General features: G+C 58.9%; 1 protein-coding gene across 1 annotated transcript in view; it reads right to left on the bottom strand.

Moving 5' to 3' along the window:
* IL6ST (interleukin 6 cytokine family signal transducer) overlaps positions 1–23,866 on the bottom strand; it is a 32,188-nt gene extending 8,322 nt beyond the window's left edge. Inside the window, exons 1-11 of the mRNA XM_081089690.1 lie at positions 23,781–23,866; positions 12,841–12,919; positions 9,609–9,914; positions 8,629–8,749; positions 7,346–7,512; positions 6,743–6,897; positions 5,562–5,721; positions 4,306–4,388; positions 2,857–3,067; positions 2,210–2,392; positions 365–466 (exon numbers count right to left, since the gene is read on the bottom strand). Coding sequence (XP_080945816.1) covers positions 365–466; positions 2,210–2,392; positions 2,857–3,067; positions 4,306–4,388; positions 5,562–5,721; positions 6,743–6,897; positions 7,346–7,512; positions 8,629–8,749; positions 9,609–9,914; positions 12,841–12,904 — 1,552 coding nt within the window. The 5' untranslated portion in view covers positions 12,905–12,919; positions 23,781–23,866. The remainder of the gene's footprint in view (positions 1–364; positions 467–2,209; positions 2,393–2,856; positions 3,068–4,305; positions 4,389–5,561; positions 5,722–6,742; positions 6,898–7,345; positions 7,513–8,628; positions 8,750–9,608; positions 9,915–12,840; positions 12,920–23,780) is intronic.
* Positions 23,867–26,557: the final 2,691 nt, after the last annotated feature.

The raw sequence follows: 26,557 nt of genomic DNA, 5'->3' as shown, positions 1-26,557 counted from the left end.
GCTGGGGGGTGGACGGGGGGAGGGGTGGACGGGGTGGGGGCAGACAGGGAGCTTACGGGCTTGCTTCAGGGATGGACGGGGGGGCGGACAGGGGGCTTACAGGCTTGCTTCAGGGGCGGACTGGGGGCGGACGGGGGACTTACGGGCTTGCTTCAGGGATGGACGGGGGAGTGGACGGGGGGGTGGACGGGGGGGGTGGACGGGGTGGGGGCAGACAGGGAGCTTACGGGCTTGCTTCAGGGGTGGACGGGGGGGCGGACAGGGGTTTACGGGCTTGCTTCAGGGATGGACGGGGCGGGGGTGGACGGACAGGGAGCTTACAGGCTTTCTTCAGGGGCGGACTGGGGGCAGACAGGGGACTTACGGGCTTGCTTCAGGTACGCCCTCACGGCCTCAGGGCTCCCCGGCCCGTCGCTGTACACCGGGGTGACCGTGATTAGGTAGCAGGTGCTCTCTGCCAGGCTCCCTGGAGGAGAGAAGGGATCAGGTGCTGTTTCTCTCACAAGGAGAGTGTCTGACTCCACTGCTTATGTCACATCATAGCTGCACGGGCTTCTCTAAACCTGCAGCTTCTGAAGGACCCCCTGCCTCTGTGCACGGGGTTCCAGCTCAGAGGGTAACTGTGCATGGGAGTCCAAGGCACCCCCCCCCCCATCGCCGATGAGCGGGTACAGGCCACCCTCACTGCTGATGAGCGGGCACAGGCCACCCTCACTGCCGATGAGCGGGCACAGGCCACCCTCACTGCCGATGAGCGGGCACAGGCCACCCTCACTGCCGATGAGCGGGCACAGGCCACCCTCACTGCCGATGAGCGGGCACAGGCCACCCTCACTGCCGATGAGCGGGCACAGGCCACCCTCACTGCCGATGAGCGGGCACAGGCCACCCTCACTGCCGATGAGCGGGCACAGGCCACCCTCACTGCCGATGAGCGGGCACAGGCCACCCTCACTGCCGATGAGCGGGTACAGGCCACCCTCACTGCCGATGAGCGGGTACAGGCCACCCTCATCGCCGATGAGCGGGTACAGGCCACCCTCACTGCCAATGAGCGGGCACAGGCCACCCTCATCGCCAATGAGCGGGTACAGGTGACCCTTGGTGCCAATGCAGTGGGTAAAGCGTTTACGTCGTCATAGGAGTGATGACTGCAATCAGTCGGGCGTTAGACCCCTGACCTCACGTTATCGGAATCTGCCTCCTAGTCTGATGACTTGTCTGCCCGGTGAACCTGCTGCCTCTGAGCCAGGCCCACTTGGTCAGGTGACTCAGGAAAGAGAATGGGGTCATTTCCCCAGAAAGTAACCCCACGTTACAAGGAGACGTGATCCCGACTCCGCCATCTTTAACCCCCCAAAGTGGCTGCTGCTCAGCCACCTAGTGACCAGCACAGCGCGCTGTTATCTGCACTCGGCCGTCCACAGTGGGGGCGGGAGTGTTTGTGGCACTGAAAAGGGAGCACACACCAGAGAGCGGGGAGCACACACCAGGTGCAGGCAGCACACACCCGGTGCAGGGAGCACACACCAGGGAGCGGGGAGCACACACCCGGTGCAGGGAGCACACACCAGGTGCAGGGAGCACACACCAGGGAGTGGGCAGCACACACCAGGGAGCGGGGAGCACACACCAGGGAGCGGGGAGCACACACCCGGTGCAGGGAGCACACACCAGGGAGCGGGGAGCACACACCAGGGAGCGGGGAGCACACACCCGGTGCAGGGAGCACACACCAGGGAGCGGGGAGCACACACCAGGGAGCACACACCCGGGAGCGGGGAGCACACACCAGGGAGCGGGGAGCACACACCCGGTGCAGGGAGCACACACCAGGGAGCGGGGAGCACACACCAGGGAGCACACACCCGGGAGCGGGGAGCACACACCAGGGGGCGGGGAGCACACACCCGGTGCAGGGAGCACACACCAGGGAGCGGGGAGCACACACCAGGGGGCGGGGAGCACACACCCGGGAGCAGCAGGGCCAGGCTGCCTTGGCTTCTCTCCGCCTTACAGCCCTGTGGGCACCGTCTGTGACTAAGTGGCTCTGGGGAGGGCAGAAGCCGTCTGCCCTTGTCCACCGAGCGGCCCAGAGGCTGAGTGCACCTAGTGAACCGGATGCCGGGCTGGAGCTGAGCACTGGCCGCCTCCCCAGGACCACCCTCTTGGCAGAGAGCAGGGAGGAGCCGGGCCGAGGTCCGGGTACCTGTGAGGTGTGTGCGGTGCACGGCGCCGTCCTCCTGCTGCCAGTCGGGGACGCAGGGCGCCTTGTCCGACAGCACGCACCACTCCAGGATGTACTTGCTCACGGGCTCGTGGGGGGCGGTCCACTCCACCCACAGCCGGTTGTCTTTGGGAAACGCTTTCAGATCCCTGACGGGGCGAGTAGCTTCAAAACACAAGGTGGACACCACGTTGATGAGTGAACGTTTAAAAACTTAAAATACTAGTATTTTACATTCATTTCCATAACCATGCAATCTATGTTGCTGCCCTTTTTGTAGCACGTAACATTAACATGCATTTCCATGAATAAAAGCACTTCGTTATCATTTACACGCACTCTACTAACTGCTTCCTTTCCCAAATTCTTCAGATGTTCTGTGTAGGTCAATTATAATGTTTCTTCTTCCAAAGCAACCGATAAACAGTACGTTTAAGTCGTATGCACCTCAGGTCCCCAGAACCTTAAAGTGACATTAAAGAACGAGGGAGGCACATAACCAGCGCCTGCCTGAGAGGTGACAGCGATGGAGCGCGAGCAGCGCCGCCGTGAGGGTGGTCAGAGTGCGTCCGTCCTCACAGGCGGCCTCACCGAGCCCTCCCGCAGGAGCCAGGCCCTCGGACACCGACCTGGGAAGTCAGAGGCAGGGATGGTGAGCACAGCAGCGTCGGACGTGCCGACCAGGTTCCTGGCTGTCAGGGCTGCTTTATAGCGATCGTTGGTGAGGTTCACGGTCAGCTTCGTGTCGTTCACTGTGTAGTTTTGTGAATGTGATTTCCATCTCATCAGAGTCACTGTGTAATCCAAGATTTTCCCATTGGCTTCAAACGGAGGCAGGGTCTGTAATAGACACTTCATGTTAGAGCGTGTTCCCTGCAGGGTCTGTAACAGACACTCCATGTTAGGGCGTGTTCCCTGCAGGGTCTGTAAGACACTCCATGTTAGAGCGTGTTCCCTGCAGGGTCTGTAAGACACTCCATGTTACAGCGTGTTCCCTGCAGGGTCTGTAAGACACTCCATGTTACAGCGTGTTCCCTGCAGGGTCTGTAACAGACACTCCATGTTAGAGCGTGTTCCCTGCAGGGTCTGTAACAGACACTCCATGTTAGAGCATGTTCCCCGCAGGGTCTGTAACAGACACTCCATGTTAGAGTGTGTTCCCCGCAGGGTCTGTAACGGACACTCCATGTTAGAGCGTGTTCCCTGCAGGGTCTGTAACAGACACTCCATGTTAGAGCGTGTTCCCTGCAGGGTCTGTAACAGACACTCCATGTTAGAGCGTGTTCCCTGCAGGGTCTGTAACAGACACTCCATGTTAGAGCGTGTTCCCTGCAGGGTCTGTAAGACACTTCATGTTAGAGCGTGTTCCCTGCAGGGTCTGTAACAGACACTCCATGTTAGAGCGTGTTCCCTGCAGGGTCTGTAACAGACACTCCATGTTAGAGCATGTTCCCTGCAGGGTCTGTAAGACACTCCATGTTAGAGCGTGTTCCCTGCAGGGTCTGTAACAGACACTCCATGTCAGAGCATGTTCCCTGAAGCCAGACCAGAGCTGACTCCCCGTGTGCTGACCCTGGAGCAGGCTCGACCTCAGGGCTCACCGATGGGCCCGGCCTCCACGCCGAGCGCACCGCAGGGGCAGGAGCACCGCACACGGGCCAAGGAGGTGGGAGGGCGGCTGCGGGCCAGTTTAACACTACGTCCCAGTGTTTTTCTGCCTTTTCTGGTATGAGCCTCACACGCACGTGTATGGAGCACACAACCATTTATCTCCGTTCCTGCGTGCACCCTGGTCACGCAGACCTTTCCTCATGATTCCTGGGCACCGGGAGAGCCGAAGAGACTCAGTCCCTGTCCGCACAGCCCCCTCCCCACGCCTCCCCCCCAGCCACGCCGAGGCTTTTGCTACGGCCTGTGCTTGCCCTTGTGCAGCAAATGCAAATCGCGGGCTTCCGCGTGCTGAGCTGATTCAATGCGCTGCTGATCGTCAGATGAACGAACATGTGCGCTAAAGCCCCGCGCGTCGCGTCACCGACGACGCACTTCCACAGGAGCTGGAGAACAGACGGGCTGCTCACCTTCCACAGGAGCCGCACGGACCTGTAGCCGTGAGCAGGGGACGGCTCCACCTTATACCAGAAGCTCGGTGCCTTGGACGGTCCTAAAGGAATGACATGCATCTAGTAAATGTTTTTATTGTAACAGAAGCAAAGCCTGGAGGTTACTCCCTCACGTTGTCCTTAACACCCTCACCCTCAGCCGCGTCCCTCCCTTACATGTGGCCCATCTGGCAGTGAGCTGGGGGGGGGGGGAGTGGGGGGAGTAGGACCCCAGGAGTCAGATACATGGAGGCTCCTGTAATCTCAGGACCGTGAGGCCACAGGCAGCCCTGGGCAGTCACCAAGTCATCCCAGGTCTTACTGCTAAAAGCAGCCCTGAAAACCCCATTTACGTCCCATCTCACATGTGCTTAAGGCCCCACGTACACACGTGAGCCTGTGAGACAAGTCAGAACAGATGGACCCAGTGTAGCTCATCCCCGTACCTGGGGAGGATTCATGCAGTAAGATGTAGCACAAATGAATCCACGGGACTGAGTGACAGTCCCCAGCCCTGAGAAAGAGCATTTGTAGAACCAGGTGCCAAATGCTAGTAGTCAGGCTTTAAAGTCCCTGGAGACGGCCCGATTCAGAAACATTTTATGCCACAGGGGGAACAGGGCTGTCAGCAGGACCTGACAGAGGCTCTGGGTCACGTCTCAGTGGTGCCGTGTGGACCAAACCCAGAGAGAAGGCTGCCGAGGCTGGGGAGCTGCCTGGCGAGTCCACGGAGGTCACCCCACTAGCAGAACCGTGCAGTGAGGAGCTGACACCCTCAGAGCCATGTCTGGGCTAGAAACGTCTCCCTGCACAAAGCAACCGGAGGCTTCAGTCCCAGGCTCCTGGCTCCGGGCTCCGGGGTCCAGAGCTCTGACTGGATAAAGCACACACGCCGTCGCCCAGGAAGTCTCGCCAGGACGGCTCCTGCGGCTGCGGAGGGTGCGGTCGGGGACACCTCCACACCTGCTGCCCACGCCCCCCACAGCTGCTTCTCACGGCAGCGCGGACACCACGCCACGGCCCACGCCCCCCACAGCTGCTTCTCACGGCAGCGCGGACACCACGCCACGGCCCACGCCCCCCACAGCTGCTTCTCACGGCAGCGCGGACACCACGCCAGGGGGTTGACTTAGGCCTTCAACACGCACACTACAGCTGACAGCTCAACGTCCCTGAAAGTGAAAGTGTTTGAATAAAACGCTCGCGAAGCGGGCAGGGCGGCCTCGGTCACTCACGGTCCTCGGACGTGGTCCCCCGCGCCTCTTGGCTCCAGTCGCTCCAGAAGCCCTGGCCATCCTCCTTCATGCAGCGCACCCGGAACACGTACTCCGTGAAGGGCCGCAGGTCCTGGACCGTGAAGGAGTAGCGGGTGGACGCTGTGTCTTCAAGAGGAATCTGAAAGCAGAGCAGCCAGCTGAACAAGCCCCACGGCCCTCAGACCAGAAACTAAGCTGCTGGAACAGACGAACACGCGAACTCCTGCCCTGGAGACAGACGCAAGCCGAAAGCTCCTCACAGCAGCAGAGTCCACAGGTTCGGGAAGCGCAGAAACGTCTACTCTGAACCCTCCCTGCCTCGGTGGGCAAATTTAGAGAATGACAGCAGCCGGCACCGCAGCCGGGCGCGAACAAATCAGAATTACACCTATCTTTGCAGATCGGCAAAAACAGCAACCGATTTGGGGGTGCCGCGGAGCTGCCGTCATTAGCGCACGTGCCAGGAGACAGCAGGGGAGGCCGCGGAGGGAGGCCGCGGAGGGAGGTCGCGGAGGGAGGTCCCGGGGGAGGCCACGGAGGAGGTCGCGGAGGGAGGTCGCGGGGGAGGCCGCGGAGGGAGGTCCCGGGGGAGGCCGCGGAGGAGGTCGCGGAGGGAGGTCGCGGAGGGAGGTCGGGGGGAGGTCGCGGGGGAGGTCGCGGGGGAGGTCGCGGGGGGAGGTCGCGGAGGGAGGTCGCGGAGGGAGGTCGCGGGGGAGGTCGCAGAGGGAGGTCGCGGGGGGAGGTCGCGGAGGGAGGTCGCGGGGGGAGGTCGCGGGGGAGGTCGCAGAGGGAGGTCGCGGAGGGAGGTCGCGGGGGAGGTCGCAGAGGGAGGTCGCGGGGGAGGTCGCAGAGGGAGGTCGCAGGGGGAGGTCGCGGGGGAGGTCGCAGAGGGAGGTCGCAGAGGGAGGTCGCGGGGGGAGGTCGCGGGGGAGGTCGCAGAGGGAGGTCGCGGGGGGAGGTCGCGGGGGAGGTCGCAGAGGGAGGTCGCGGGGGGAGGTCGCGGGGGAGGTCGCAGAGGGAGGTCGCAGGGGGAGGTCGCGGGGGAGGTCGCGGAGGGAGGTCGCGGGGGGAGGTCGCGGAGGGAGGTCGCGGAGGGAGGTCCCGGGGGGAGGTCGCAGAGGGAGGCCGTGACAGGCTGTGGCCACGGCGGGCGCCGGTACCTGGCTCCAGGCCGAGGTGCCCCGGGCCCGGTACTGGATGTCGTACTTCAGGCCGATGAACTTGTCGATGCTGGAGTTGACCCAGGTCAGCTTCAAGATGCTGGACAGCTCCTCCGAGCTGCTGACCGACACATTGCGCGGAGGAATGGGCTTCACTGGAGAACGAAATAAACGCTCACGTCCACCGGCTTCCTCTGCAAACTCACCCCCTCCTGCTCTCACACGGTCACCACGGTCACCGCGTCCCGACCAGCACACGAGAGAAAGGAACAGCTTCTGCACTTGCTTTCCTTGTCACTGAGGACATTGGTTCTATCTTTTCGGGCTCAGATGTCGGAGAACCACTAAACATGTACAACGTACAGAACTTCTAAAAAGAATAAAGCCGGGCCGGACGCACACTGTGGCTACCACCTGTGAGATGCCTGGAAAGTGGACAAACACCAGGAGGTACAGTCCCTGTGAAACCAGCGGGGAGGGAGCGGGGACGACGGGACTGTGCTTTGTCCACGTCATGTTTAATGTTCCGACAACATGAACTAACGACCCAAGTGCTTGTCTCTACCCTGAGTCATAAACCGCGGCGAGTGCGGCGGAGGCTACCTCTGTTCACGGGGTCGAAGTTGATGTGCTCGGACGTGGCCTCCCCCAGGGCGTTCCGCGCCTCCACCCAGACCTCCATGTTGACGAAGTAGATGGGCAGGTACTCCACGGTGCAGGCAGGGGGGCTGCCGCGCTTCGTCTTACAGTCAGGGAACTTATCCGTTGCCCTAAATACAAACACGGAAGAATCAGGCATTAGAGACCTGAAAACACGAGCGTGAAAGGTGGCTTGAAGGGTTTCGTGAGACCCAGGTTATGACAGCGCAGAACACAAAGTTGATTCCAACACGTGTGAAATAAACCGACTGCTGAAAAACAGACTTTCCTAAACACTAACCTGCTGATCGTCAAAACACGTCTGATCTGTATCTTAAACACAAAATTATCCTCAAACTGCTGCTGCAGGAGCGTTCCGTCTAATGTGCTACCCTCAGCCCCGGCCCCTCCCCATGGCTCCTCCCATGCTGGGGGCTCAGTGCCACTCCTCTCCGCCCCCGGCACAGCCCTCCCGGCGGGCACAGTCCTCCCGGCCGGCACAGCCCTCCTGGCGGGCACAGTCCTCCCGGTGGGCACAGCCCTCCCGGCCGGCACAGCCCTCCCGGCGGGCACAGCCCTCCCGGCCGGCACAGCGCTCCCGGCGGGCACAGCCCTCCCGGCGGGCACAGCCCTCCCGGCCGGGGCCTCCTGCGCAGGGAGCACGGGGAGGGGCGGGACAGGATTGGTGTCACCCAGCAGAGCCGGCCCCGCCAGTCAGGCCAGGTGACCGCTCTCGGACCTCTATCACCAGAGGAAGTTTCAGGTGGTTGTTCCGCCTTCACGCGCATGTTTACGTCAGGCACGTTCTCTTTTAAAACAGAAAGGATAAACCCCAACTGCGGAAACTGAGCGCTGACTGAGAATGTGCCGGCGGCGCTCTAGTGTTTTCAGTTACATTAGGTTCGACAGTGGGAGGTAGTTTTTAAGTGTCCTTATCTTTTAGAAAAAAGACCAGAATACTTATGGATGAGATGACATGACGTCTGAGATCCCTCCCAGACCAGCTTGCGGGGGGGGGGGGGGGGGGGGACACAAAACACAAGCCATGAGCTGACCGTCACTGAGGCCAGACCATGGCGCACAGGGACTCAGGATCCTCTGCCCACTTTTATGTTTCAGATGTTCCAACATCTCAGGTTAAATAAAATGTTTTAAGTTTGCATTTAACATCACTACCTGACAAAATAAAAACCCCAGCATCTGGTCAGCGTGATACATTCAGGACACAAGGAACTTCAATGACTTGCCATTCAGATTTGAGGGTGAAGTTTGTCTCCAGGTGCGTCTCCCGCCCCGGATCCCACTGACAGGTCATTCTCTTCCCTTCGTTCACGATGCAACTCAAGTTCTTAGGTTTTTCTGGAGGCACTAAAAGGGAAAGAGAGAACTTTCAAAAAGCTTCACATCCACAAACAACATGCACTTCACGTCCTGCCCAAGAAGTTTACACCCTCAACTACGCAGGAGAAAGCGCCCACGCAAAAGTATGGACAGAGCGAGACTGGTGCCCGAAAAATTAAATCCTTTTCTATTCAAACTCAGACTTCTTTCTGGATAGTAACACACCTTTTCTATCATAACCACCAGTGACTAGTATGTTCATATTCAGTTTTTACACCTAACCGACGTTCATGTATGACTAAGTAACAGCATTCTCCACTCAGTGCCGTGTAAAGAGGGGCATTTGCATATTAGTAAGAGGAAACCGTGATTCATCTCTGTCTCTTCCTGCTGCCGTTCTGATCTCTGCTGGGAGCCGACCCACGGCACACAGCTCGGGGTGACAGCTCTGGTCCTGGCTCGGTCCTGCCCGCTTATCTGCTCTGACACAGAAAGGTTTTCTCCCGCATTCACTCCCCTTCTCGGGGCTGCTCAGCGCGCGTTTTCTTAGAGATTAAGGCACCAAGCAACTGCAAGTGACTCTGATCAATTCACAGATTTCAGTTCAACAATTCTTTTTTGGGGGGAGGGGTGTCTCATGTCAAAAGACGTTTCTATAAAACGGACAGATCCTTGGCTTTCAGGGAAAAGGTACAACTCTGTTTCTTAGGTTTGTCTGCATAGTAGAGATGAAATTCTAGTTCCACTTCTAAGCTTATTTTTAAAAACAAACGTGTCCAACAGCCACTGGCCCAGCGAGTCCCTGCATCTCCTGGAGATGAGCACACGACACTGAAAACGCAATTCACAGTCACAGCCGAGCCTGGAAGGGACTCGGGGAACTTACGGCCAGAAACAATGCTGATCCCATACACGTTCTGATCGATCTGCCCGAACGTGCGGATGTTGCAGGTGAGCTGGGTGTTTAACAGGGAGAAGTCTGGGAAGGTGACGCTCGACGCCGTGCTGTTGATAACAGTGTACTGCTCGCGAGGAACCGTCACGTGGTTTGTTTTCCAGAAGATGTAGTCAGCGTTGACGTGTAAATAATCCATACATTTTTCCTTGAGCACACAGACCGCAGTGAAATTAGAACCAAGTTGCACAACCGGCGACTCAGGGTCGATATAGCCGCAGACATCCAGAAGTTCCCCTGAAAAGAACGGGACCATGTGGGTGTGGACTGCGTTTTACTGGCCTGGCGCACGTGCCGCCCGCAGGCCCCAGCGCTGGCGGCGTCCGTCCCTCGAACCCTCCAGCTGCTGAAACTGCGCCTGAGGGGACTGAGCCGCCCTGTGATCTGGGCCAGTCCTGCCCCCTAACCCACACTTCACTCCCGAGGAAACCCCTCCGAACGCTTCCTTGAACTTCAGGGAACAGCAAATATAAGGCTAATTTAGAGAATAAAGAACAAGAGATGCAACCAAAGAGTCGACGATTTTTCTCCACGCAGAACAGGAGAAAAACGAGAAATGGGCAAGTGTTCAAGCTTTCAGAGAGAAACACAGGCTCGTTCCACCTCAGCCCCGTTCGCACGGGCCGCCAGCTCCTGCAGATGGAACTGCAGAAGCAGATTTCCTTTAAAAGGGCATTTGACCGCGAGCTGGGTGCCCGAGGGGAGATGGGAATGCGGGGTAGAGCACGCAACAGCCAGCATCAGAGGGAACGCGAGGGAGCGCCGGCCTTTGGCTGCGGCCGGTTCGAACGGGTGAAGGCTGAGCTGGCTGCTGACTCGGGGTCGGAGGGGCGAGCAGTCTTTCCAGTGCAGCTGCCCTCCTCCCACCTCAGGTCTGCGGTGCCTACGCCTGCCCTGCCGCCCCGTGACCTCAAGGCCGGGCCATGAAAACATACAACTTCCAACCAAGCACTCCTCTCCTCCTGGCCTCTGCGCTGGAGCTGAGCTGGAGGCGAGGGTGCCAAGGCCCATGGAGAGACATCTGGGTGCTCTGGCGACAGCCCCGCCAAGGCCTCGCCCGCAGCATCAGGCAGAGCCTTTTCACGGGGAGGCCCCAGGAATGGTGTGAAGGCGAACCCACCTGGCTGGGCCTGGCTGTCCTCCTGACCCACGAAAACCACCAGAAAGAACCATTTCTGTCCTTTTAGGCCACGAAGTCTTGGAGTAATTTGCGAGGCAGCAACATTTTATTTTATTTTATTATTTTTACTAGAGGCCTGGTGCACAAAAATTTGTGCACTCAGGGGGGATGGGGGGGGGGTCCCTCAGCCCGGCCTGTGCCCTCTCGCAGTCTGGGACCCCTCAGGGGATGACCACCTGCTGGCTTAGGCCTGCTCCCCAGGGGATTGGGCCTAAGCTGGCAATCAGACATCCCCCTGGCAGCCCGGCAGCCTTTAGGGGATGTCCACTTGCCAGCAGGGAGCAGGTCTAAACTGCAGTCGGACATCCTTAGCGCTGCTGAGGAGGCAGGAGAGGCTCCCACCACCACCGCTGTACTGGCAGCCGTCAGCCTGGCTTGTGGTTGAGCAGAGTTCCTCCCATGTGAGAGCACACTGACCACCAGAGGGCAGCTCCTGCATTGAGCGTCTGTCCCCTGGTGGTCAGTGTGTGTCATAGTGATCAGCCATTCCCAGTCCTTCTGCTGTTAGGGTCAGTTTGCATATTACCCTTTTATTATATAGGATAGAGGCCTGGTGCACGGGTGGGGGCCGGCTGGTTTGCCCTGAAGGGTGTCCTGGATCAGGGTGGAGGTCCTGCTTGGGTGCCTGGCCAGCCTGGATGAGGGGCTGATGGCTGTCTGCAGCTGGTCACACATCCTTCAGGGTGGGGGTCCCCACTGGGGTGCCTGGCCAGCCTGGATGAGGGGATGATGGCTGTTTGCAGCTGGTCACACCCTCTTCAGGGTGGGGGTCCCCACTGGGGTGCCTGGCCAGTCTGGGTGAGGGGCTGAGGGCCATTTTCAGGCTGGCAGGTGACTGAAGCTCCCAACCTCTCCTTTTTTTCTTTTTTTTTTAAAATTCTGGGATTTATTTACCCTCTATGGCTGTCACTGGAGCTGAGAGCCAGCTTCAGCTCTGAGGCTCAGCTCCAGCTCTGAGACCTCGGCTGCTGAAAGCAGGGATCTGGGTTTATTTGGGTTCTATAATTGTAACACTGTTGCGGTCCTGCTCGCTCCAGCTCTGACAGCTGAAAGCAGGTTTCTGGGGATTGCTTAGCTTCTATAATTGCAACATTGTTTCTTAGAGTGCAAGCTCAGAGGCCGGCAGCGGCATGCGGGGAACCTTGGCTTCCTCCATCACTGGAGCAAGCAAGCCTCCTGTTTGCTTCAGCTGCCTGCCTGCCGGCCGCCATCTTGGTTGGCAGTTAATTTGCATATCGCCCTGATTAGCCAATGGGAAGGGTAGAGAAGTTACGGTTAATTACCATGTTTCTCTATTATTAGATAGGATTTCAGAGGGGAAGGGAGGGAGAGAGAGAGGGAAACACCAATGATGAGAGCGAATCACTGATTGCTGCCTCCTGCACGCCCCTTCTGGGGATCAGCCCACAGCCCGGGCATCGAACGTGACTTCCTGGCTCTCAGGCTCAACTCTCTCTGTGGGGAAGGACAGTGGGGCTCCCCCACCCCCGTCTGGCGCAGATGGCTAACTTATGTTCTGCACCATGTTCCACGAGACAAGTTCAACAATTACACGCCTGGACATCACGGTCATGTCAAACATTAACGGTTTGCAAACATTTGTCCCTGACTCTGCACTGTCTCCCTGTGGATGGGCGGCGGCCAGCGGCCAGCACGCCGACAGGCACTGCTGTGGCCGTGGAGGCTCTGCGCCCAGCGACCCTCCCGGCGCCAGTCCCCCCGGTGCCCAGTGGCCTCACATCAGGCGAAGCGCTGACAGCCAGCAGGTCTCCTCCTGGTTCTTTATTTAAAACACAACCTCCCTTCCCCACTGACAGCCATGGTCACTAAACTACATAGCATCCCACTTCTCACCATCACTCTGAGACAACCTTCTCTCAGCAACGACTCCAGAGAATGAGTGTGGAGCCTGCACTGTCACTGTATCCTATGAATGGAATGAGGTGACCCTGTGGGCGGGAGGGCGGCCCTGAGGAACCTTACCCAGGCACGTGGCGGTGAGGAGCAGCAGCAGGGTGGGCAGCATCCGTGTCCGCATGGCCGACATCTTGCCGGGACGAGTCTGCAAGAGGCACAGGAACGTCACTGCTCACACTTCCCTTCATGGCACATTTCCAACGTCTCCGCTCCGGAGGCTGCTCTATAGAAAGGGGTGCATTCTCAGGAGGGCAGAACAGCCAGTCTCCCAAGGGCTTCAGTGTGTCCCACTGAGGTTATGGCTACATCAATGCAGCGCGAGCCCGGCCAGTGTGGCTCAGAGGGTGAGCATTGACCCCGGCACCCAGAGGTTACCTGTTCGCTTCCCGGTCAGGGCACATGCCTGGGATGCAGGCTCGATCCCCAGTGGGGGACAAGCAGGGGGCAGCCGATTAATGATGTTTCTCTCTCATCAATGTTTCTATCTCTCTATCTCTCTCCCTTGCTCTCCCCCTAAAAAATCAATAAAAATATAATATTTAAAAATATTTAAAAATACAACTGGAAAACAGTTCACTTTAAGGTGAATGAGAAGGCGCTGTTTCTTCTTTAGTGAGTCCTGAGATGGAGCACTTAGACAGACAAGTGTCTGCAGGGCAAAACGCACCAAACCACCTCCAGTCACGCACCATGGAGAAGAGTCTAGCTCGCAGCATGACCAGCAACACCCCTGATGCACGAAGAATGCCTACAAACCACTGAAAACCCCACACCCAGAGAAAACCAGGCCGGTGAGCTGAAGAGGCAACTCACAGAAAAGGAAACACAAGTCACTCAAACAGACGAGAGGACACTTCACCCGTCACAGCGGAAGAGACCAGCGACCCCGCACAGGACGCTCCGGAGAGCAGCTCGCAGCCCTGCACCAGCAGAGCTCAGCGCGAGACCCCGACTGCCACGCCCAGCACCGCCCGCGGGAGGGAGCGAGGGCCCCTCCCAGACCACGCGGAGGCTCCGGGCTTCACTCCCTGCGGGTGCTGTGCCCGGGGGGCACTGAGTGGCTGCGATGAAATCAGCCGCAGGCACTTCCACACCAGCCGGTCTCACGTGACACAGGAGGAGGCGGGAGCAAACCGGGCACCGCGCACCGAGGGCACAGCCGGGCACGTGGTCAGGTCAGAGGGCATCTGGGGGGAGGGCCGGGCGCGTCCTGGGCTGCGGGCGTGTTCTGTGTCGCGACGGATGGTGGTGAGTCACGAGCTGCACACTGACGGCGTGTGGACGTGGACGTGGCCCTCAGTGAACATGGTGAGCCAACGACGACGCAGGCCCGACACCACCCTCCCCTCGTGGGGGGAGGACGGACCTGAGTGACTCAGCCTCGCAGGGCCACCGTGGCCGCGGGCGCCGCCTTCCCACAGCCGGACGGCTCAGCCTGAATGTCACGGTGTGTTACTCACAACAACACCTGCCCGACAAGGGACGGGCAGCCGAGAGCAGCTCAGCAGCACCGGCCAAGGCTGGAGCCAGACGCCTGAGCCTGACGATTCGACTTCTCGAATTTCACCCGACAGATGTGAGCAAACAACACGCCGACCAGTTACTCACGACAGCGCTGCTTTCACAGGAGAGACTGGAGCGCCGGAAGTCCTGCAGGGGCCCCGTGAAGCCACGGCACACCCAGCCCAGGGCACACGCAGCCACAGGAAAGGGCCTCCCCACGCAGGCATGTCAGTGCTCACAACACATGAAGCCACGGCACAACCAGCCCAGGGCACACGCAGCCACAGGAAAGGGCCTCCACACGCAGGCATGTCAGTGCTCACAACACATGAAGTCACGGCACACCCAGCCCAGGGCAGACGTTCTCTCCCAATGAAACGATGCCTCTGGCCTCAGCTTCCCAGCGCTGCGTCCACAGGAGGAGCGCCCCGGCCATCGTACCTGCCACGCAACGGGCCTCGCACAAAACTACTCGACCACGAGCGGCTCTGACCGCCAGGTGAAGGCAGAGGCCATTTCCCTCCACCTGTGCCGGGAGCCGGTCGATCCTTGCTGTTTCAAGGGACCTGGCATATATGGCATACTGTTCTTAATATGTTTGCTCACCTTCTAGGCACTATGTGTTTTAACCAAGGTCACCTCTCTGAGAAAGGTTGTTTCCCCAGGTAGGGATTTTCCCCTGAAGTTAGGGAGGGAATAAAACCCCTTAACTAAGTGCCAGGCAGGTAGTTAATCACTTTAACTACGAACAATCATGCTTAAGCTACATAATCTTTATCTCTGGAATGGAGATAAGAAACGCCCTAACCTTTGGAATAGAGATTGATAGGATTGAATCAACTGGTATAAATACAGATGTAACAAGACAGCAGGAGACAGAGAGAGAGACAGAACCTAGACACAGAACCTACACAGAACCTAGAGACAGAAGAACTTCGCTGGAGAGAACATGGCAAAAGATCCTGGACAGAAACTGGCCACAGAACCTAGAGACAGAACCTAGCGAGAGAACATGGCAAAAGATCCTGGACAGAACCTGACTACAGAAATTGGCTGGAGAAACTAGACAGAACCTGGCTGAAGAACCTAGAGACAGAACCTGGATACAGAACCTGGATAGAACATGGCAAGAGAACCTGACTAGAACCTGGTGACTGAACCTGGCTGGAGAACCTGGACAGAACCTGGCTGGAGAACCTAGCAAGGGAACATGGCTACAGAACCTGGCTGGAGAACCTGGAGAACCTGGCTGGAGAACCTACAGAACCTGGCAATAGGACCAGGCAAGAGAACCCAACCATGCTGATCAACTGAATGCTGCCTCTGTGTCATTCCTTCTTCGCCGACTCCGTCCACACCTTTGGGGACCCCTGGACCTGCTGGGGTTGGACCCCAGCACACCTGGTTCCGTCCTTCCTCCCCATGGGAACCAGTCCCACATGAGAAACCCCACCTCACACGTGTTCCTGGAACCGCAGGACAAGTGAGGAGGTGGCCGGGCGTCCTGCCCCTCACCCTCCAGCGCTGTCCCCGCGACAGAGGGGCCCCCTGGGGTTGCGGGGACGGTGGCCTTCCTGTGGGCGGGGGCTCTTCCCGAAAGGACCGAGGGCGCTGCAGAGCCACCACGCTCTCCTGAGCAGCAACATGCTTTCCACTTCTGAACAGACGGCCATCGGATGTGAGGGGACGAGGGACAGCGACAGCTCTCAGCAGTGTGACGCCACCGTCCACCCCGACAGGGGACACTCAGCACCCTACACGTTCCCGGGGGCCGTGCACCCACTGCGTTCGGACCTGCTGTACAGGGACGAGTGGCCAGGACTCTGCTCATTTCTCCTGCGTGCACCTTGGGATGGCGACTGTCCATCTGGAATGGCCATGAGCGCCCCTCCGCCTCCCCTGCAGGTCGTCTCTGTAACTATAACCACGGCTGGCGGCATACGCGGCTCCGAGACCCGCGCGCTCTCGGAAGCTGCCCTGAAGCTGAAGCTGCCTCCCGACGGCCCGGGCAGGGCTGCGCCCAGCACTCGGCGGCCCAGGCCCCGCTGTGGGAGCTGGAGACACAGCACCTCGTAAAGGACTAACACGTAAGGAATTACATTTATAACAAGGATGTGCTAAAGATGCAAAGGAAACACGTATTTTTAAATTTTCAAATAAAAAGAAATTGAAAAACGCCAAGTGAAAATCCTCTATATTCCCACCAAGATTACAACCGAGTAATTTTGTGGATAATCTTGCAAATTTTTCGTTTTTTTTTTTATTTTTCAGTTCTGCGTCGCTACAGCTATTTTGGTCTGGGGGGAAACACCAAACAACATGAAAAACCCACCCTCCCTCCCACCCCTGCCCTGCGGCTCCACCAGCTCCTTCTCTACCTGTGAGTCCGTCTTGTCTTGTTTCCTCACTTACTTTCTTACATTCCACACGTAAGGGCGACCCTACGGTCTTTTTCTCACTTCACAAAGCATCATGCCCTCCAGGCCCACAATGGCAGCTCTCCTCCCTTGTCATCGCTGAGCCACAGGCCCTCATCTACATCCCGCACCTTCTCAGCCACGACAGGCACCTGGCAGCCTTTGTAAGTGACGCTGCCCTGAACGCAGGGGGCGTGTACTAGCATCTGTACATTTCCTCTGTGCATAACTTCGTGTTACGGAAACACGTGCTTTCTTATTTTACAAAGACGGGATCGCGACCATGTTCTGTAACCTGCTTTCTTCACTAAACACTACCTATTGGGCTTTCTAAGTCAATATACGAGTATTAATTCCTTACAGCCTTTGTTCAAACTCACTTCTCACGCAGGTCTTCCCTGACCAGCCTGTGCTGCTCCCCCTCCCCCACCCTCGATAGCCCTGAGCACCGTATAATAGGCTGGCGGGCAGGTCCCATAAAGGGCCAGACAGCACACAACTCAGGCTCCGAGGGCCTCCACGCTCCTGCGACCAGTCACTCTGGCCTGGCGTGCTCACAGTGTGAACACATGGGCACGGCTGGGTTCCAACAAGACTGCATTTGCCAAAACTCACTTGAACTAGCTCACAGACCTACATGCAAAGCCTAAAACCTCGGGCGAGAAAACACAGGAGAAACCCTCTGAGGAGTTGGTTGGGCAAAGACTCTCAGACACGACACCGACTGGTAAGTTAGGCTTCATTAAAATGAAAACTGCTGCTCTTTTTTAAAAAAAATATATTTTATTGATTTTTTACAGAGAGGAGGGGAGAGGGATAGAGTTAGAAACATCCATCAGCTGCCTCTTGCACGCCCCCTACTGGGGATGTGCCCGCAACCCAGGTCCATGCCCTTGACCGGAATCGAACCTGGGACCCTTCAGTCCGCAGGCGGACGCTCTATCCCCTGAGCCAAACCGGTCAGGGCAAAAGCTGCTGCTCTTTAAAAACACTGGTGAGAGAATAAAAAGACCGGCCACAGATTGGGAGGAAATACTTGCAAGTCAATTTCCCAATAAAGACCTATTCCAGAATGTATTTTTAAAACTAGGAAAACATAATGAGAAAATAAACCTCATGAAAAGGTGAGCAAAATATTTGAACAGACACATCACCGAAGGAGGAAATGGCTAAAGAAAACAAGTGCCATGTCCTTGGCTAGTCCACCCGAGGTACTTTCCAAGAGAAACGAAAGCTACATCCAAGCAGAGCCGTGGGCCTGTACACTGCAGTCTGTTGTACACGACACATCACGCCCCTCTCACAACAGGGAAGCCAGTTCGTTCACGCAGCAGACACATGAAGTGCTCCCCACGCTGGTATGATTCCGGATCTGGGACTAGAGAGGGAACCAAGCGTCTTAAGGCATCACCCCTCGCAGCCCCATGTCCAATCAGGGCCCTGCCTGGGTGCTGGGGTAGGAGTTCATCATGAAGCGCTTAGACCCCTCCCGGCTCAGAGCGCACACTCGGGAGACAGCCCCTCCCCGTGCGGCCACCGAGCTCTTGCTGCTGCTGCAGAGCATTTCCCGGACACTGCAGTCAACTTCCTGTTGAAAGGCCAGGGTTCAAGGAGATGCCGGGAGTTGTCGATCATTCAACACAGTTCTGGGGGCAGCTTAATAAAAAAAAATAACAAGCAAATAAATAAGACAAAAACGGGAAAAGAAAAACTTGCAGGTGATAGGATCGGTCATCTATCAAGAAAAAGAGTAAGAATCCAATGCCAGGCTATAAGGACTAGTGCAAGTTTAATCTAATCGCTGAATAAAAGATCATAAAAAACACAGCCTTCCTTGACATCGATAATGAGCAATCAGAATGTAACAGAAAAATCCCTATTCACAGCAGCATCCAAGACTCTAACGTGCCGAGGAAAACCCTAGCCAGACCACGCGACAACTCCGTGACGAACGCCATGAACCTCCTGAGCTTCCCCGTGGCCCTCCGTGTCAGGGGTGGGAGGGCCATACAGAGCAGGACAGCCTTCTCCCCAGTGTCCAGTTCAGGCAACGAGGCCCGAATCCAAGCTGCAGAGTGGCTGCGGGATGTCACAGACCCATGAAGATTTCATAGAAAATGTTAGAGAACAGCCAAAAGCCAACTCTCAAAAAGAACCAACATCACTTTGCTGACCAGAGGCCCCATCTATTAAGACACACTGCAGTGTTACAGGGATGAAGCCACAGCGCGGGCACAGACACAGCCAGCCCTCGCACTGTAAACCGCCACGTCCAGAAACAGACGCGGGGTTCAGAACAGGCCCCCCCCCCAACGGGCCACGCTGGCCTGTGAAGGATTTGAGCGAAGACTGCAGGGTCACCATCAAGGGCTCCCTGCCCCCTAAGGAAGCCGCACCTGGGGCCTTGCCCATGCAAGAGTTACTCCCGGAAATAAAGTTTTATGGACGATGTGAAGGGAAGGACGAGCCACAGAACATCTGCTCTTCTCGTCCTGCAATGACCTCCCCACGCCACCCCCAAGCCCTAAGATGACCTCAGCTCAGACGCCAAAAGTACCGCATCTTCCCTTTCTGTCTCTGAACCTCCTATGAGTGTGAGGGTCTGACTCTCATGCAGTGGGTTCCCATGGGGAAAGGAACGTTGCTTCCTCCCACACAGACCCACGCGTACAGGGCAAAAGTAGGTCTACACTGTCCATACCGAGAACCGTGCACTGATTAATAAATATCAGCACAAGAAGAAACTGCTTCACGTACTCACAACCGTAAACCTACTTTTGCCCCACCCTGTAGATAATGTGATATCTTTGTTTTGTTGTTAATCCCATTGATTTTTAGGGAGAGTGGGAGAGAGAGGGAAAGACAGAGAGAAGCATCGATGTGAAAGAAACACATCAACTGGTTGCCTCCTGCACGCGCCCTGACCATGGCCCTGGCCCGGGAGGAGCCTGCAACTGAGGTCCATGCCCTTGACCGGAATGAAACCCGGGACCATTTGGTCCACAGGCTGACGCTCTATCCACTGAGCACACCGGCCAGGGCCATATCACTGGGGGAATAAAGAACTAGTAGTATTGGGACAACTGACTCCACAAGCAAAATAATGACAATAATTAACAAAAATAATACAGAGCCCCACGTCATCCCAGACACAGACACTCCAGATGGATCAAGGCCCTGCGTGGGAAATGCAGAGCACGCCTGTGTCCTCGCAGCAGAGAAGGCCTTTTACAAATATCGTCATCGTCGAAGCCAAATGACAGTTCTTCCGCGGAGAAGTTCAAAGTTCGGAGGGTAGCATATGCCCTGGGCGCTACAGAAGCACAGAGAACACCCAGTTCAGACCCAGCCCAGGAAAGCCCCGCTGTGAACCGAGCCCAGGGTTTCGTTGTGCAGAAAGGAACGGCTCCCGCCCTGCAGCTTTAAGACGAGAGCCCAGGCTAGTTCCACACGACTCACGGCCAATGGGCCGCCTCATTCCCACCGAGCCCCACGGGGCAGACGGGCAGAGGCAGACAGGCCGCCGCAGGGCCGCACGGCGAGTTTCGAAGCCTCTCCGTGGTGGCCGACTCTGCGTCTGGAACCCTCGGTTTCCACGTAACCACAGCGTGTGGTTGACTTCTGCCCTTTATCTCCTTTTTAGCGGAAAATCTCTGTGAGGTTTTATCTCCTGGCTCTGCGTGAACCAGAGTGTTTGGCATCGACTAGTATTTAAAAACACAACTTCTCTGAAGACCTGCACTGCCAGCTACGACCCTCAGGCAAATAATGTCAACAATTCTGGATGGGCCTCTGTCCTAAATTCCAGTTCTGCGTCAGCGCCTCGAACATCCCGTCTCTGAGGCCAATAAATGCACCAGGTCTGAAGACAATACCCACACAGACACATGGTCACGCACACACATGTACACAGACATGCACACACCTTCCTTTAAGGTCACAGCTCTTATCTTTCCATCTGAAGACACTCGCCTTCGCGAACTGCCCAAGCCAGAGGGCCCAGGCTGCCTCCGGCCTGTCCTTTTAGCTTTTCTGTTACCAACCTGCCCCAGCCTCCATCCCTCTGTAAGGCCTGTCTTACTTGTCTCTTTCTCCCCTCATCCTGACCGAACTAATTTATAAGCATAACCATGTGTACCCCTGCCCCTTGCTTCCAGCCCCTTTCTCCCCCCAAACCATTCTGAACGCTTCTGATGGATAAAGTTCTCTAAAACGCTACTTTCAAGCTGTCGCTCTTTCCCCAAAAGCATTTTAAAGGGTGAATAACAAGGCCAAATGTCTCAGCCACTTAAGAACCTCAAAATTTGGCTGCAGTGTGCCGGTCCAGCTACCTTCTTTGGCATTTCAAGTCGACGCTTAACAACCCTGCTCTCAGCTCAGACGATCTTCCAGAGGAACGGCAAGCCTCTGGCTTCCACTCCCATCAGGCGGGATGCCCTGCAAAGCCAATCGCAAAGCAAATACGTCCGTTCTTCATTCTACTTGCCATTCACAACTCGGTCCTGCCTCCTATCATTCCTACCGGCCACCCCTGCAGAGCTGCGCCCAGGCTGAGCCCACGGCGAGCCTTTCTCAACACTTCCTTAGGGTCTGTGCTTCTGCACACGGACTCCCCGCCTCTACCATCTGTCCTTGGGCCTGCTTTGCAGTGTTTATAACTCAGAACTTCCTCCCACGCTCATGACATCTTTGCCCCCAGTGGACTTGAACAGTTTCCTAATCAGAGTCCCAATGCTGGGCGGCAGTCCCTTGCTGTAGGCGCTGAGGTCCTCAGAACCGAACATGCTGCAAGGCCCATAGACCGTGAGGGGCGGGTTCTGGAAGGCCTTCTGTGTGGCCACATGGCTCTAGTCCCTGTCATGCGTGTGCACCTGTGAAGAGGCAGCACAGACCACGGCAAGGAGCCGCAGTCTGCAGCCAGGCTGTCCGGGTGTGAACTTGGGGTCACCGTTCCTTAGCCATGTGCACTGCAAGTTTGTCACCTGGGACACGCCTCGCCCTTTCCACACTGGCTCCACTTGCACCGGCCCCCTCGTCTTCCCTGCATCCAGGTCTGACCAGGCACAAGGCCGACCTCTAGGAAACCCGCTGACCCTTCCAAGGCTCAGCCGGTCACTCCCTGTTTGAGAGATCTCGGGGCGATCGGTGCCACCCCGCGTTTCATGAGGACGGCCTGCACCCTGGCACAGTCAGCCACCTCCAGGCGGCTCTCGCAGAGTCCAGGGCAGCGCCAGCCTCCTGAGCTCCGTGGCCACAGGACGTGCGCAGTCTCCGTGGCGTGGAAGAGTAAAGCTCGGAGAACTCCCCCCCCCACCCCGAGCAGACGGCCTTTGCCCTCAGAGGCAGGAGACACCTGGACTCTCCCAGCTGCTCCAGGAGCCAAGCAGCAAGTGCTGGAAGCGGCTCCCCCGGGAAGAACGTGTGCACCCCACTGCACGGCAGCGCTACTGACAACAGCGAGATCTGGACACAGCGCGTGCCCGCCAGGGACCAGCGGATACACAGGTGTGGTGCACGCACTCCACGGACACCACGCGGCAGAAAAGGAGCTCTCCCCCTGCAGGACAGCAGGGGGACCTGGAGGGTCATGCTCAGTGGACGAGCCAGTCGGAGAAAGACAAGTATCCCACCATCTCACTCAGTGTGGGATCTAATGAACACGACAAACCGAGGAACAAGACAGATCCAGAGACATGGGCGCGTGGAACAGCCTGCGCAGCTCAGAGGGAAGGGGTGGTTGGGGAGAAAAGATCAACAACCAATGACCTTCCATGCACACATGCCCAGCCATGGACATGCCCAGCCATGGACGGACAACAGAGCAGTGAGGGCCTGGGAGGGGAGGGAGTGGGGAGGAGGAGGTCAGTGGGGCGGGGGGAGGAGGCATCTACGTTCAACAATGAAGATAGACTTAAAAAAGAGAGCGAGGCTCTGAAACGGCTGGAGGGAAAACACTCCACTCGCTGAGGCCCTCCAGCTCCCACGCAGGCGGCAGCGGGCCCTGCAGGAGCCCCGTGGGCACCGCCAAGCGCCCCCACGGGTGCGGGGCAGAGACGGGTCCCGGGCAGGCCTGGCTCCCTCCCCGTGGAGCGCGCTGTGCCCCCTCCTGCGCAGGCAGGTGATGCCCACCTGCACCCTCGCGGGAGCCGGAGGGCAGACGCCCTTGGGAAACTCTTAAAATAAGTGGAAAACGCTGTGATTCATGCGTAAAAGCGACAACAGGAAGGCCGTTGCCATGGCACAGGGCACGGGTCCAGTCCGCGGGCAGCGCTGCTGACCCTCTTCTAAGTGACGGATGAGAACCGGGCCGGGACCGGGACCGGATGGGTCCCTGCAAACCAGGTGCTGCCTCCCAGCTCCCCACCCTCCCTTCCCGCTCCCTCCGCTCGCGCAGACGGGCTCACACCTCCCGCCCAAGCCGGCCCGGCGCACGCTCCCCCCAAGCGCAGCGGCCCCCCAAGCGCAGCGGCCCCCCAAGCGCAGCGGCCAGGCCCCGCTCCCATCACTGCCCAGGCCCGCGCTGGGCCGGGCTAAGCCCGCGGCGGGACTCGGGCCGCCCCCCCCCCCGGCCCCCAAGCCCCGGCCCCCAAGCCCCGGCCCGCCGTGTTGACAGCGCGGGCGCCCATCGTCCCGGGAAGTCGCGCTGGATCCCCAGTCGGTTCCCACCCGCGCGGCCCCGCAGACAACAGCGGCCCGTCTCCGCCTCCGCCTCCGCTCGGGACGGAAGCTTTGGGCCGAGGAGGGACCGCGGCGCGGGACCCGGGACCGACCCGCCGGAACCCACACGCAGGGCCCCACGGCCACCCCCGGGCCGGGCGGGGAGCAGCGAGGGCCCGGCCCGAAGGGGGGGCGCGGGCGGGGGCCGCGGGGAGTCAGGGTGAGTGTGAGCGTCGGGGGCGGCCGCGGCCGGGGCGCTGGGATCAGGGGGCGAGGCCGCGGCTCCCGTCGGGAAGCGGGGCCGGGGCGGGGGACGCGGGGTTTCCGGTCGGGACGGGGCTCGGGCCGCGCGGGGGGACGCCGCCCTCCGGACCCCGCGGCCCGACTGCGAGGCCCAGGCCGCCCGCCCCGCCCGCCCCCGGGCCTCACCTCGGGCTTCGCTCCCGGCTCCGCGGCCACGTCCCCGGCGCCAGGCCCGTCCTCCGTCCTCCGCTCGCCGCCCCGTCCGCCGTCCGCCGTCCTCCCCGCAGGCGCGGCACGCGGCCCTCCTCCCGGCGGCCTCCTCCCGGCCCCGCCCCGCGCGCCCCGCCCCGCGCGCGGATTGGTCGCCGGGGGCCCGGCGCGTCCTGCCATTGGCCGACGGCCGCGCACGGCGAGGGGCGGGGCCTGGCGGCCGGATTCCCGTAACGCGGCTCCCGGGTCCCGGATTCCGGGGTCGCCCGTGGGCCGGGAGCGCAGGGTCCGCCTCCCGCCCCCGCGGGTGCCGAGCGGGGCTGCGGGGGGAGCGGGGGGAAGCGGAGAGCCCGCCCGCCGCCTCCCTGCCCGCGGGGACCGGCCGCGAGGACCGCGGGCTCCGTGGGGACCGGGACGCGACTCCCCGGGGAGCGCGGAGGGCTCGGCGCCGGGAGGCAGAGACCGCAGGTGGCGGCCCCCGCGGCCTCGGGCCGGGCCTGGGAGACCAGCCACGTTCCTGCTTCTACGCCGGCGAGGGGGTCGGTGGGCAGGGGCGCGGCTGGGCTCTCGGGCTGTGCCCCCCATGGGTGTCCGAACCCCGCGCAAAGCCAGGCTCCTGCCCGCCCTCCTGCCCTGCCCGCCCGCCGGGAAAGGGACCTGCAGAGCCACTTTGCTGTGTGTGTGTGTGTGTGTGTGAGTGTGTGTGTGTGTGTGCATGTGAGTGTGTGTGAGTGTGTGCGAGTGTGTCTCCATGTGTGGGTGAGTGTGGGAGTGGGGTGTGGGGTGAGGGGCTCTGGGAAGAAAGGCAGGCTACAGGAGGGCAATAAAGGTTTAGGGACTGACCCAAATGACACCCGTATTAACACAATTATAAGGTTCGCATTATGTTGAGGAATCAGAGAGGGAAACGCACCAAAGCATTTCTTAGTTGTGATCATGTCATTGTTAAGACACGGACAGCGGGCCTGCTGTGTGTCTGGCGCTAACAGGGTCCCAGGCAGGTGGGCTCCCCTCGGAGACCAAGCTCCTGTGCTCAGCTGGCTGCTCCCTGTCACCTTTGGTCTAACCAGGAAGGTGCCTGCGTTGCGTTCTAGCTCTGCCACTTGTAGGGGTGTTGGTTTTAAAGCAGATTTTTCAGATCCAGCAAACATTTACGTGGGGACAGTGTCTACGGCTAAGTGCACCTTCTGGTTCCAGACTCCCTGGGTGTGAGCCCTGCGACCTCCCGGCCTGTGGCCGTGGACAGGCCTCACCTCCTGGCCTGTGGCCGTGGACAGGCCTCACCTCCCGGCCCGTGGCCGTGGACAGGCCTCACCTCCCGGCCCGTGGCCGTGGACAGGCCTCGGTTTCCCGGCTGCACAGCGAGAGAAGGCATCTGATGGATCGCTGCAAGGGCTACAGGAGTTAAAACGCAGGAAGTGCTCTGCACAGGGCAGTGCTCAGTAGGTGTGACTGTCGTCGTTACTGAACGTCTGCCATGTCAGTGCTTCCCAAACCGCTGCATCCCAGCGCGGGTGGCCGACGGCGCATTGTCTGGCCCAGGGAGGAGACAGCGGGGACAAGTAGCTCGGCACGCTGCTCAGGAACACCGTGTCCTTTAGTGGGCATCCTCATGGGGCAGGCCCAGCCCTAACCTCCAAGAAACCCCATTTGGTGGGGATGGTTGGAGTCCCAGGCCGACAGAATGCATCCGCCATGGAGTTCAGAGCAGCGAGGGCGTTTCTCCCCTCGTTGGAATGAGATAACCTAGAACAGTGGTCGGCAAACTGCGGCTCGTGAGCCACATACGACTCTTTGGCCCCTTGAGTGTGGCTCTTCCACAAAATACCACATGCGGGCGCACACATACAGTGCGATTGAAACTTCGTGGCCCATGCGCAGAAGTCGGTATTTTGTGGAAGAGCCACACTCAAGGGGCCAAAGAGCCGCGTGTGGCTCGCGAGCCGCAGTTTGCCGACCACTGACCTAGAAGACACCTGTATAGGGCACTGGCCCCGAAGTGACACATTCAGGGTAAGGGTTGGTCATTAGAAAGCCCCGGCCAGCCTGGCCAGCATGGCTCCGTGGTTGAGCGTTGACCTATGACCCAGGAGGCCATGGTTCGATTCCCAGTCAGGACACAGGCCTGGGTTGTGGGCTTGATCCCCAGTGTGGGGCGTGCAGGAGGCAGCCGGTTCATGATTCTCTCATCACTGATGATTCTATCTCTCCCTCTCTGAAATCAATAAAATATATATTAAAAAAAAAATCTACCCTGGCAAAATGGGAAGATAAGCGGGGACCATTTTGGATCTTAGATCATTAAAAGCAGAGAGCGTAACCTGAGGACACGGGTTGGCCGAGAGGAGGTGATGAACAGTTGAGGGCACACTGTGTCTGCCTGGCTACCTGCTGTCGTGTGGCCCTGACCAGGGCACCGCGGGCCTCCGTGCCTGTGCCCAGCTGGGTCCCTGAAACTCTGTGTCAGCCTCGGCACTGTCCCCAGGTTCTGCATCCGCCCGTGATTTCAGCATCTGCAGGGATGACTCAGCACCTGACCCACGGTTTCTCATCCTTCTCAACAGTGATCTTCAGCTTCACGCTGAATCCGAAACCCACAGCTGTGGCCACACCTCGGACCCAGTCATCAGGTGAGTGGATGCCACGGCGCAGGTTGGGCTGTGAGTTGACTTCTCTCCCCACCCCCGCCACCCCCTGCCTCTCCTCCCCTTGAGTCTGCGCCTTGTCCCCTGTGACCGCGAGTCTTTGCTCTC

The sequence above is a fragment of the Myotis nattereri genome (assembly GCF_964212035.1).
Source record: "Myotis nattereri genome assembly, chromosome: 4".
Classification (NCBI taxonomy): domain Eukaryota; kingdom Metazoa; phylum Chordata; class Mammalia; order Chiroptera; family Vespertilionidae; genus Myotis; species Myotis nattereri.
The sequence above is the reverse complement of the archived record's forward strand: the minus strand, read 5'-3'. Positions and strand labels throughout refer to the sequence as shown.